This window comes from Balaenoptera physalus (assembly GCF_965194825.1).
Source record: "Balaenoptera physalus genome assembly, chromosome: 1".
Taxonomy (NCBI): Eukaryota; Metazoa; Chordata; class Mammalia; order Artiodactyla; family Balaenopteridae; genus Balaenoptera; species Balaenoptera physalus.
The window spans coordinates 4,736,851-4,750,664 of NC_138882.1; the positions used below are offsets into that span (position 1 = coordinate 4,736,851).

Genomic DNA, 13,814 nt, shown 5'->3' on the forward strand with positions numbered 1-13,814 from the left:
AGTTTTCTTTCTTTCTGGAGCTCATAGCTCATGACTCCCAATCCCCCTTTTTATCATTAGTAAGTAAAGAGATATAAGTAAACAATGTAAATTAGAAACTATTGCTTCATTCTAAAATTCACTTATTTTAATATGTTAATGGCAAGGTACTATACAATAATGTAAAGACTTATTGCTAATTTTGTGTGTATAATAAAAGAATTAGAAGGATGAACACAAGACGAATGTGAGTTGAATGGAAAACAATTGATGATGTATTGTTGAGATATTTAAACTCAATCAGGATAGTGAAGATCTAGAGAACTAAGCCAACTTAGAGGCAGTGTGTGACTAATGTAATAAACTGAAGCAAATTCAATAAAAGTTTTGTTTATTACCTTTTCTTTAATTTTTTCTAGATCCCAAACAATTATTAGACTATAGATCTTAAAAAAAATAAAACCTATAGAGTTGTTCTAAAAATGTTAATTGCATAAGCTTATATTTCAATATCTGCTTACATAATTCATATATGAACATGTGAACACTTATGTACAAGAAAAGATAATGATTGAATTTCATTGTTGTTATCAATTCCTGGTAAAAGCAGTATAAACATTTGAGAAATTCAAAGTAAATGCACTTCAGTGAAAGGCAAGGACAAATTTTACCATGAAAATTATTCATATGCAATATTATATATCTCATATCAATGTCTTATTCCATAAAAATAGCTACGTTAGGCTTTGTATGTAAATATTTAGAACAAATACATTTGCATGACTCCATTTTTGTCCTAAGGATTGAATACAAATTGCATTTGTTTAAAGATGTTTATTTAAGTTCAATTTTAACAAACATATAATTTTGGGTGAAAAGTATCAAGCAATGAATTTCACATATTATACAGAGAATAATCCATGTTGCAAAATCATAAACACCATATGAAGATAACAAGATAGGCTTTCTTGAAATTTTAAATTAGATTAAATAAGCTTGAAAGATTGTACTAAATGCTAACATATGGAATATAAGATTTCCAAATGTTAATTTAGTTAACTTTCTTATAGTAACTATACACACCTACTATTTTATGTCTATTTCTAGAAGTAACATAGTAAACTATAAGATATATTTCAGTAGAACAAGGAGGCCATCTTGAGGTCATTCTAGAAATGTACATGTTATTCTTACACAGAGCCCACACACAGTTTATGATTTAAAAAAATACAACCTTTGAGCAGTTAATATTTCCCGTATAAAATGTTATGTTTCTTAAAAAAAAAAAAAAAACCCAAAAGGCAAAGTTTCTCAAGAGCATTTAGATTTACTTGAAAGCATCCTCTCTCTCTCTCTCTCTCTCTGCCTCTTTGTTTCTGTCTGTCTGTCTGCCTCACACACACACACACACACACACATGCACACACACACAAAGACTACAAAGAAGTTGTTTTTTGCTGAATGATGGATAAAATTTAAAATAAGTATAAGACTGTACAACATGCTTCAGCAAAACTGTCTTAAATATTTTTCTACAGTTGTAAAATAGAAGCTTCCCACAAATATTGGTCCATGCACTTCATTAATCCATTGTAAATCTATTTTGCCTTTCTAGTTCTAGAAAAATAGAAATAACATGTTTTATGAAACACTTCATTAATCCATTGTATATCTATTTTGCCTTTCTAGTTCTAGAAAAATAGAAATAACATGTTTAATGTGAGGTTTTGAGTTGCCCCATGTTTGCCTTCTCCTATGCACTTTGAGTTAAAACTGGGCTCGCTGGACCATTGGCGGAATGTTCTGGCCCCTCAGGGCCACTTGCGGGTTTGGAACTTTCATCCTCTTTATTTCCTTCAGGGGTCTTATCCAGGGCACCAGGTGGGCTCACACAGTTGGCATCCTGCTTTGCTTTGTCCACTTCATTATCAAATTCAATTTTATCTTCTTGTTGGTTGTTTTTCTTCACCTGCCCATTCTGGGCAGGGCAGATGCTAGCAATGACGTCATACAGGAATTGGTATTGCTCCTAATAAAGGGAAGAAGGAAGGAATTACATAAAAGAGGTTTATGTCATTATTTTTACATCAGATGAAATTTAGCAAGACTTAATCCTTTACTTGGGGAAGACCTGGGTATCAGAAAACAATTCTCATGTGTTTTCATAAAAAGAACATTTTAAATGGTTCACCCTCCTTACAGTTCTAAAGGACTGACTGCAGGGCAATCTTCAGAATTTACCTTGTAGCCACACCAAACTGGTGCTCGGCCCCCTCGCAGGCCGTGTGGGGTGTCTCATTCCTAAGCTTTTGCAAAGGAAGCCATTTTTGGTGCCCACCGTCTTGGTTCATGCCTACGTATCATTTAGCATCAGATCAGTAGTCACCAGCTTCAGGAAGCCAATCTGATCCCCTTGGGTTAAATTCAGTGCCCTCATTCATATTCTTCTAATAATTTCTCTGTCATTTCACTTACTACATTGTTTATTAAATGTCTGCCTTTTCCTCACACTAAACAATGAGTCTCTTAATGGCAAAACACATAGCAGGCACTCAATATACTTTTAACATCAGTACATGCAAGCTCAAGGTCATACATAAGTAAAAGCCGCCTATATTTGAGTGAGTAGTTAAGTTTACTTTGTTACTAATTCCCAGACCATCATCTGTGGTCACTACCACTTACAGGGGACACAGCTTGGATTGATTACGACAATGCTCACTCGTTATCCTCTCTGTATCCACACTTCTTTGCAAGGTGACTTTGCAGGCCCTTTGAGTCTACGACCCCATGCCCTACACCTGAGCTGGCCTTGTGATTTGTTCAGATAATAAAATGCAGAGGAAGGCATGTGCCAGTCCCAAGCCTTGGCTCCAAGGGGTCTCACTCTGCCCCTACGAACCCTGCTGCCTTTATGGGAATGTGTCGGGCTAGGCTTCTGGATGACGAGAGACGTGGGATCCATTCATCCCCATTGCCACAGCTAAATGCCAGCCAACTGCCAGCCTAGTGGCAATCAAGGTCCTTTTGGACAAGCCAAATCCCAGTGGACACAACAGCGACAGCACACATATCAGTGAGCCTGGTCCAGGTTGGCTAAGCCTAATGTGATCAGCAGAACTATTCAGCTGATCAAACATATCATTGAATTATAATAAACGTTATTTTTTTTCAGTCTCTAAATTTTGGGGTGGCTTGCTACACAGCAACACAAATTGATACAGGATTAAAGGTGGGGGAACTGAGGGAATCCATGAGCTTTTAAAAAAATGTTCTTCAAGAGCCACCACCACAGAGTGTTGGCAAACTCCAATTAGGTCTCTGATGTATACTAATAATAATTCAATGTGAATTATCATGTGAAATGGAATTTAAAAGAGAAGACTAGAAAAGTAAATAGAAAAGAAGTAATGGAAAGGAGAGGATCAGAAGTGGGGGAGGGGAGGGAAGGAGCGAGAAGAAATCGTCAAAATAAAAATGCAAAACTTGTTAAAAGCAATGATGAGGTATACTTACAAATGTGGGAACCATTCCCGGCCTAGCTTTGCGTAGAGATTTTACTGCTTGAAAAACATCTATCACCTCTTCTGTTTCTGCGCTTTCCAAGAGATTTAACAAAGCACAAAATATTCCTGTTTGCTGAGATCCATCTCTAAAAAAGAAAGAATAGATTAAAAAAAATTCTACATTACATGGAGAAAGTGACATTGGAATAAAAATTGAAAGAGCGAGACAAGAATACATGCTTCACTTTATGTTTACTGTAATTAATTTTATTCCAGTCTCTTAAGAGCAAAGCATTTCTGCTAAGTGCATGTTTTATGCAAACTTTTTCAATTTGGGAATATAATAATCCTTTAGTTTAAGAAATATTTGTCGTAAGCTTTAAAAATATACTTTCTTCTATTAGTACTTTACCAATTATAATGCACTTTAATTTACATCTGAAGTTGTTAAGACAAATATGATAATATCCGCCAGATAGATGAGGATACTGAGATTTAGGGAAGATAAAGGCATGGTTAGAAACTGATGAAACCAGAAATACTGGACCTGATATTTTGTAAATTACTAAACCACATGCTTTTTCTCCTCTCTTCTGCCTCTCCAGTGCTTTTTACAAATGTTAACACTTCTGCACCAATAGAAAAATGATACCTAGTGAAGTTACTAATTAAAAAGAGGGCAACCAAATTACTTACCAAACTGTGAAAGGTATGTTAGATTATAATAAAAATTCAATTTAAAGAATATGTTAATAGCAGAACTTTATTTATTGTACATAACAAGGAACATATAGTAGGTATTCAGCCATGCCATTCCCTAAGAAACACATACAGTTTTAAAACCTAAACTTCCCTTATTTTTCTTTCCATGTAAGTTTTACCTTTGAAAACTCAAATAAATGCCAAAAAGTAATATCTGTCTAAGGTCTTGATTATAGCGTATACAATTCTAATAATAATAATGAAGGTTTCTGAAAAATTCTAAAAGCCCTTTGCTAGATTTACATTTCTCATTTTACTTTACTATTTTTCATTTCTAATTTACTTTACCATTTTTTATGCAAACATTTTATATCACACACCCTTCTTTCAATATCTCTTATTTAAGGTGGATGTCTATCACAGATGAAAGTAAGTGTCTGCATAACAGAAGTTAATCAAATCAAGTATTATTATGTATATTATTAAAATCTTTGCCTTTGGGGTCCGTTTAGTGAGTCAGGTGATGGGTTTCAAATCGAAGCTGCTAAACATTGAGATTTCAGTTTAATAAATAGCTTAAGATATGTTTATTGGAGGCAAAGCATTCAGTCTTCTGGATTTTACTGACGCCTAATAGCATGGCTCAATGCACTAGGCAGAAATAAAATGCAACATCCATCCATCCGTCTGTCCTTGCATCCTTCATTTCATTCATTTATTCGTTCATTCAGGACATGTCACATTCCAGGTTCACAGCCTAACAACACTGTACTAAAATATAATTATTTCTACTGTATTTCTATAATAGTTATGCTGTGGGAGCACATGGGAGAGAGTGACCGACTCCCTAAGAGGCTTCCACTGCGGTCATACATTTTTATCTGTTAGGAGGAATAGAATTTAACAGAAGGTGCAAACCAAGAGGTCAAGAAGGATGCTGATTTTTAGCGCACATCCCATCGAATCCCACCCACCTGCAGTGAATGAGGAGAGGCACATTCCTGTGAAACTTATTCCCTTCGGTGGAATTCTTCTTGGGAAGTTTCTGTTTGAGATTCTGAATCATTGAGATTAATTCTTTGGGCTCCACGGGCAGTTCTTCCCCATTCCAATTATTAAATTGGTACTGGTACACAGTTCGTGGATCTTTCCTCTAAAACCAGAAGGGAAGGGAACATGAACTCGAGTGAAGCTCAGCCCATCTGATAAGTTGATAGTCATGTTTTCCTCACAGTTACTTTCATTTAAATCATTTAAAATTTTTATTCTCAGAACATTATAGAGAGAGTTGCTTTGTGTTCATAGAATGGTTTATATTAGTTTTTCAACCAGATCAATTACCCCAAAGATACATACTCCTGAAATTGTTTGTATACCTTGGAATGTCTCAGTTCAAATGCACGGATGGTATAGGCTGAAGATTTATTGGTGTCCTTCATATGAACTTCTACGTCTCCATATGTTTGCTTTCCTTCCTGCCAGTACTGAGAACAGGCTTCCTAGAGAAGAAAGAACATGGTTCAACATCACCTGCCCAAGGGTTCTGTTTGTTTTTAAATGCACTCAGAGTACCTCTCTCTGTCTTTGCTCTATCCCTGTCCTCTTTCTCTTTTCTTCCCTCTGTTCTATTAAATTTGAAATTACAACTTGTGCTCTAAAATGGAATCTTAATCATAAAGATCTAAAATCTATTTGAAGTATGTTGGACATCCATTCAACAAATACATGGTGTTGCCTTGTGCAAATCAAGGGAACCTAGGGAGAGCCGAGATGGCCAGGACACCACAGGTACGGCTCTGCCATCCCTGGTGTAGATCTCAGATTCATTTTTCCCTTCCTTCCATACCCTCACCATCATCTTTTCAAAATAGATGGACTGACTTGATGTTGGTCATGACCCCTGCAATAACTTAAGTCTCTCTGTTCCTCCAGGGATCCTTGGGGAAGGAGGTTACACCTCTTGGAGCTTTGTCTCTATCTTGTCTATATCAGTTGATTGAATATACAAGGAAAGGGTCAAATTGAAGAACAGGTGGATCACAAAGGTATTTCCTCCTTCCTTAAATGGTTTTCCACCAAATACAGTCCCACAGTTGCTGACCATGATAGGCATTCCTGCCCACACTCCCGTTCCATTTCCTGACTTTCCCAATTTACATGAAGGAAAAGATTGCTAGAATTCCACGTTGAAAATCTGAACATAGATTTCTTTTTTAAAAAAGACAAAACAGAAAGATTTTTAAAAAAAACTATTTTCTATGTACAAGGGTACATAGGGAAAAGAGAGAGAGAAAAAGAAGGCATATAGTATAATGCATACTTATGAGAATATTTATTAAATAAGCTTGAACATATGTCAGACAATGTGTTAGGTGCTAAAACTAAGATGTACTGCCAGGTAAATTTTGATAATTTGAGGTATTCGGAAAGGCTCAAATACATGTAACAGGCATTAGGCAGAAGATCAAGTTAGATCTCAGGTTCGCCTCCAACTAGAGAATTTTATGACAATAAATATTACGTGGATATAAAGAAGACAGGATTGAGATAAATTTTCCGGAGTTTTATCGTTCTAGAAGAACGGGATCAAAATGGGAAGAGAGGGCACATTCAGATACATGGAATGTCAGAAAATCAAGTCAGTGAGGAGAACGCAAATGATGTGTCAAGATTCAGTCAGTAAATCTACTTGTCCAGGGTGGAAAGTATGGAAAACATAAAAATATGAGGAAAATGGAAAGATACATAGAGCCCGATTATTGAGGGTCATAAATATCAGACTGAGGCGTTTGGTTTCTATCCTGAAAAAAAAAAGGAAAATGTGACTGTTTGTTGTTTTTAGCAGAGGGTGGCACTGAGATTGCTGTGCATTATATGATCCGTGAGCATTAGGCAGGGCTGGTGAGGGGCAAACAGGAGAGAGGGTCGGAACCCGGATGCAAAACTTTGGAGGCCAGCGCTTGGATGGAAAACGGGGAGAACGAACAAATGGAATTGTGTGACAGAGGGATCAAAAGGACTCAGGTATAACAATCAAGTAAGTAATCCAAGAATGAAGAATCAGATTTTAGAACAGAAAGACTTAAAAGCTTCTTAAAAGTACAAACCTCGTCTCCATTCTTTAGCTCTGTCAGCATAACAATCACCTTGACTTTTCTTTGGAATATCATTTGCCAAAAGTCACCAATGGTCTCTTTCAGTGGTCCCTGAGCTGCAATCATCACTTCAGGTTTCCAATAACTCTTTAAAAAAAAAATAAAGGTGAGACTTAGTTACTTGTGCTGGAGAGAGAACAGTGGATGCTTAAAATAACCGTTTGAAATTACAGTCACTTAATTTGATATCAATGCTGTTACCTAAAATTAAGATGCTTAGGTCCAATCCTGTGATAAACCATAGTGGAAAAGCATATAAAAAAAGATTTTATATATATATATCTGAATCACTTTGCTGTACAGCAGAAATTAACATGACATGGTAAAGCAACTATACTTTAACTTTTTAAAAGTGAAAAAAAAAAAAGATTCTTAGGTCCAAAAAACAATGTGCTATGTATATATAAGATATTTACTTAGTTAATGATAATACCTGGCTAATAGTGTGAAATCAAGTTTAGAAGATATTATTTTAGAAAACTAACAATTTTTCCTTCCAAAAATATCATTTTTTCCACTGGAAAGCTTAATGTGATGGTAAAAAGAAAAAAAAGCATAAGCATTTCAAGTTATCTTCATCATGTCTCTAATTTGTTTATATATTCTTCTGCTATCTTATAATTAATATTCTATGAATACATATCAATATTTTAAGAAAACTGGGAAAAGAAATAAATTCAACTTAGTGTACATGCAAAAAGTATTTACTGAATTACTGAAAGTTCCTTGTTTGAATTCTCAGTGTATCAAAAAAAAGGTATGTGACACAGACTCATTTAAATACTCAGAAAATCTGAATGAAAAGTCTTTAACTATACAAATATGCAAATGTGGGTTTGCTTACAATTTGTGTATATGAGTAAGTATAAACATTTTCAAATACTTGCTTTTGCTGAAAGGTCATTATTTTTCAAATTATATTATAGTCATATTTGCCATAAACTGTAACTAACAGCATTGTTTTGTTTTGTATCGACTCATTAGGTTTTAACGTGTGAGTGTTGCAATAAGTTAAGATATAGCATTAAAAGTGGAAACTCTCATGGCAATCAATACATAGTTATGGTCAAGCTCATCATTCTTTTATAGAATCACTTAATGCATGGCCATAATAACATACATATATTTTTTAGAGCCGGACCTTGGGTTTCGGAAGCATAAGGACCTACCATTACGAAGGAGGCGTTGATGTATTTGCTCGTCTCCTCCGAGTCACTCTCATCGTCAGAGGACTCATCTGAGTCGTGCTCACTCTCCTTGCTCATCTCCAGTTCATGTTTAAGTGTTACTCTGTTAAAGTCATCTACGCAAAACAAAGTAGCAGTCAGTCTTCCCTTAAAGGCCTAATCCGTGCTTGATCGTCACGCGGAAATTAGAAAGTCACTTAGGAGTGACAGATTGCATGATGTACATGTATTGATCTACAAGGAATGAGATCCTGCTCCATTTTTATTGATTAACAAATTATTTTCTAAAAGCCTAATAGAAAGAAGATCCCAAGAACGTTCCAGGAAAAAATACAGGCCATAACTCTATGTCATAATGTTCCATACGATTATGCAGTCTTTGATACATATACTTTAGATTTCCATGGAATATCATCATTCTGATGGATAAAAATTTTAAAAATACATCTATGTTAATAAAATACATAGCTTAAGTAAAAACCTAATTTCTCAATTATATCATATTAACATTCAATTAACAATCTTAATTAAATGGGTATCTCAGATAATTATGTCAACAAGAAAAGTATTTAGTCCATAATTTCTCACTGTTTCTCAATTTCTTTCATTTATAATAACCTGATCAAATGATCTGATTAGCTACATCACCATCAGTTCCATAGTTTAAACTATATTCATAAGGACCTCTTCAGTAATTAACTAGGTCAGCCATGCATTGATTCGATTTATTTCGTTGTCCAGCTTATTACCTTGGGTTATATTTTCTCCATGCTAGTTTTAGCGTAGGCAGCTGAATAAAATTATAGTTGTACCAGGTGTGGTCCTATCAATATACTTAAGTAACAAAATTCAAGTCTTGAAAATGATGCTTATTTTGATCTGTTAAATTTGATGATTTATAGTATATTTCCCGTCTACTTTTAACCTCCTTGGTGTAAGGAAGGGATAAACAGAAAACATAAAGGGAATAAAAGGATGTAATTTTGCTATTTAACAATTACCCTGGAGTAAATAACTGCAATAAACTGAAGATGAGAGAAAACCGGTAAAGAGGACTTGGCTTTTTTTCCCCCAGATTCAGAGGTTACATCTTTCTGAAAACCCATTTCTGAACTAATTGGTACAAAGAAAACACAGAATATTGTCTGTCCTCCAAAGTCCATTGTAAATGTCTGGGGTTCAATGTATTTGCTACAACTAAAATTCAAATAGCCTATAACTATTCTCTACTGTCAAGCAAATGTTGAAAACTTGCTTCCAAATGGTTTGTGTGTGTGTCTCACATTAAACAAATTCAAAAGAGAGCTTCACTTTATCTGATACAAAAAATAAAATAAGCTGCATACATGGAATGATGTTAGAATTCCTGTTTTTACTCTTATTTTCTTCTTGATTCCCAATGTGCTGTATCCTCCAGCTCCTATATGAAGGAAGTCTCTGAGGGGGGGAAAAAAAAAACAGAAAAGAAAACTCCTTTAAAAAGTTATGTATTGGCTTAGTTTATTACTGTAGTTTATTATTGATGCTCCCTAAAGAAAAGAATTTCACCAGGTTTTGTGAAATTTGCTTACCTTCCCTAAGGGCACAATTTTTAAGTTTGCCTCTGAATTTTTCTTTATAATTGCTCAGGTATTAAGTACTTTGACATGGCGAATTTGAACATATACAATTATATAACAGAATGTGTTTCCCGGTTAAGAGGTGCTGGATAGCAAAATAGTATGGTTTATTCTTGTATAAGTTGAAAGCACTGCATAGATGTTGATTATTCTCCATATTGCAAAAGCAATGGTAAATTATTTTAAATGATCCAAAGTAAATTCTCCAGACGAAGCATTTGCCGAAGACTAGGCTCACGCTTCAAATAATCAATACCTCATTTCTTTAAGCCCTCCAGACTCTCTCCCTCTCCCTCGCCGTAGCTAATCAGTCGACAAGACCTATCATTTCTCCGGGTGGAGCTCTCAGATCCTTCTGCTTTTCTCTCTTCCTACTTAGTTCAATCTGCTTTCATTTCTCACTTGAAAACATCAGCAGTTTTTTCACTGGCCTCTTTATCTTCAATCTCACTTTCTCTAATCCTTCTAAAACACAAAACAGAGCAGGTCCCCCCTCAGGTTCTTGGCAGCTCCCCATCTTTGTTAGGAAGGATCCAGCATCCCACGGAAAGCCTGTCGGGAGATGCCCTTGACTGTCTCTGCAGCCTCACCGCCTGCTGGGACCCTCTGCACTGCAGCCAAACCTACTTCCCCCAGCCTTGGAAGGCGCTAAGCTGTCCTTTAACTCTTGGCAGATTCTCAGGTGTGTTTTCTGCCTGGACTATCCTTGTCCCTTTTTCTCACTCTGCTAACCTCTACTCACCCTTTAGATATCTGTTTACTGGTCAATCTCTACTGGAAGATCTCCCTGCCTGCAGTCTTCTCTTCCCAATAAATAACTTAAATAAATATTTTTCAAGTGGATGAATAACCTAAACTGAGAGAGCTCATCATACAAAGTTCAGGAAGATTATACACACACATTATACACATATATGTGTGTGTATATATAGGTATGTGTGAATATGTATTGTATATAAATGTTTCGAAAACTATGGTGACTTCTTTCAAACTAAATATGGAACCTTGTTTCAAATCACACTCCAGCCTCTTCATTTCTTAGCCTCTTCACCTCCTATAATATTCCTCCTCTCTTCAGACATCCACGTTCCCCACTCCACTTTTGTAGGTAGATTTCATTCCAAAGATTGCATCACTTTAAAAATTATGACTTCAACCATCCTTCCTATGGAAAATTACCTCTATTCTTCCTAGTCATTTATTCTAGTACCTCCAATCCAGCAATCTGCAATCCTATGAAAACCTTTATCATATTGTTTTTACTCCTTTCTCTTTTTCCCTCATGTCTTTCTGTGGCCAATACGCTCTTTATCGTCCACACTATATCATTCATTTGCAAACACCCTTAGAGCCTTTGCCTCCCAACTTTCAATTATTCACTTTAAAAGATTCTAGATGGGTTTAACCCAACTATACACAGCTCTAACCCCAATGTTACTGTAGGAAACAAAAACAAAACAAAACAGAAAACCGACTGGCTCTCTTTAATTTCATGACCATAAATTTCAAAAGATCCAACAGTAATTCTGGCACCCCTACCACCTTTTCCTGGGAGATTGCTTTCCTACTTTGATAGAACTATTTCACATGCTTTTCTCTTTCTCAAGCACAAGGCCTTCTTTGCCCTACTCACTTCTGTCCCCCTAAACTCCCAACCAATGATCTTACTTCGTATTCTCTTGAGAAAAATAAGGCAATTAGACAAGAACTGCCTCGACTTCCCGTCACTAATCTACCAACCAACCTCCATCTCTACCCTCACTTTCTACCTCCCTTTCTGCTTAGATGGAATAATTTCACTGTTTCTATGAGAGCTGTGGTCACTACCTGTCTGGATCACACTCACTCCCCATGTCCACATACAAATCACTTTGATTCTTGTGCCTAGAATTGTACTCAGTACAGAGCACAGACTTAATCATATTTGTTCAGCCAAAGAATTTACCCTTTTTTTAAGTGACCTTACATATGAATGTTTAAATTAAATCTATAAGTGTTTTAAACAGTGTCTGTCTATATGCAGTATAGTGGGGTTAGTGTATTAAAGGCGGTCAATTTATCAGCTAAAAGAGCAAGAATAAGAAAACAACCCTCTATTGAAGACCGTGCCGGTAGCCTACTAGCTTTTCCATCACGGTGATTATCTCAAGCTCCACTCCCACCCCAGCCCCACTCTGATCCAAAACATTAAACGATTCTGCATTTGATTAAAATCACATTCCTGGTCTTGTCGTGAAACTCTCTGAATTGACCAGTTTGGTAGTTTACAGAAAGATTCAATAAACTGAAAATCATAGGTGAAAGAGAAAAGTTACAGAACATTTTTTTGACAACTGAGCAATTTGGAGATAGCTATGCCAACCCTCTGAAATCACAGTGAGCTACATCCTAGGTTAGTGTTCAGAGTAACTGCCTGATAAATAGCTTAGGACACACATATTTATCCTTTAGTTTCTGTCTACCAGCTCCAGCCAGTTCATGTTCCTAAGTAGTCATAAACTCCTCTAACTATTTCCTTTACAAACCAAAACCAGATGTATTTTTAAAGGTGAGATGCTACATTGCCTTTGGCGGGCCAATTTCGTGGCCATATACTATTATTTTGACACTTTACTTTATACCAGCTTAATGAAGAACGGTTGAAATGTTGGCTGTAGAATCAGATTTCTTGGTTTCAACAAGTTTCCTATGGAATAGCTGTGTGCTTTCAGGCATTTCTCTTAAACTCTGCGTGTCTTAGTTCTCTCATCTGTGCTCCATTTCATGGCAAAGCCCAAATACAAGAACTATGTCAAGTGCATAGGACAGCACTGGAAAAGAAATAGAGGTTCAAGTTATCGGTAATGGTGCTCTTGTCATCACTATTGTTACCTGGAATTCAGCCTCCAGTGGGGAAGGCTCACTGGGTGGATCTTTTTTCTTCATGTTAGACAGATATGGATGTAACTCAGACAAGCTCACTTCTGTTTCTCCAAACTGATTGTATTCCACCAAGGCCTGATGGATCAAGATGTACTGTGCCTACAGTTTCAAGGAAGAATATAGATAATTAATTGATAACTTAAAGTCCTATAAATCACATTTAAATAAATTCTACATTCCCATAATTTTGCTCATATGGAGACAAGGTATGGAAAAGAAAACTGATATCTGTAACATTTAAACAATCTGGAAGTTAGCTCTCATGTTTCTCTGGGATATAAGCAAATTCCATCTCAGATTTTTTTTCCAGAAAAAAAAAAAAAAAGCTTGGTAAATAGATGAGGCATCTACAAGGTAGGGCATAACTTATATCTCATCCCTAACACTTAAAAAACATTATCTGTTACTTCCGTCTGTGACTAGTATTGAGTCAGTAAGTTAAATTACTAATATATAAAACTATAATAAGTTTCACACTATAGCTGAGAAAGAAAAAAGCAGGTTGATATTCCATAGAACACATTTTTTAAAAGAGTTTCCTAGAACCTTTTAATAGAGAAAATTATTCTAAAAAGCACAATAGGCCAAACCCATATTTAACAACTCCTAACCTTTTATCATATTTGAATCCACCATTTTTAAATAAATGACATATTTCTGATAAAACTCAAGCCTCTTTAACACCACCTCTAGTCCCCTGAGTTTGGTTGTAGTATCCTTCCACTCTATTGTGTTTTTCCACAG

General features: G+C 35.8%; 1 protein-coding gene across 2 annotated transcripts in view; it reads right to left on the reverse strand.

Annotated features, from left to right (window-relative positions):
- Nucleotides 1–1,257: 1,257 nt before the first annotated feature.
- Nucleotides 1,258–13,814, reverse strand: part of PTPRC (protein tyrosine phosphatase receptor type C) — a 121,961-nt gene continuing 109,404 nt past the window's right edge. For both annotated transcript variants that reach the window (XM_082425441.1, XM_082425440.1), the window contains 8 exons: nucleotides 13,020–13,169; nucleotides 9,876–9,966; nucleotides 8,512–8,645; nucleotides 7,295–7,429; nucleotides 5,564–5,686; nucleotides 5,162–5,340; nucleotides 3,496–3,631; nucleotides 1,258–2,008 (listed from right to left, as the gene is read on the reverse strand). In XM_082425441.1, the coding sequence (XP_082281567.1) occupies nucleotides 1,733–2,008; nucleotides 3,496–3,631; nucleotides 5,162–5,340; nucleotides 5,564–5,686; nucleotides 7,295–7,429; nucleotides 8,512–8,645; nucleotides 9,876–9,966; nucleotides 13,020–13,169 (1,224 nt within the window). In that variant the 3' untranslated portion in view covers nucleotides 1,258–1,732. The remainder of the gene's footprint in view (nucleotides 2,009–3,495; nucleotides 3,632–5,161; nucleotides 5,341–5,563; nucleotides 5,687–7,294; nucleotides 7,430–8,511; nucleotides 8,646–9,875; nucleotides 9,967–13,019; nucleotides 13,170–13,814) is intronic.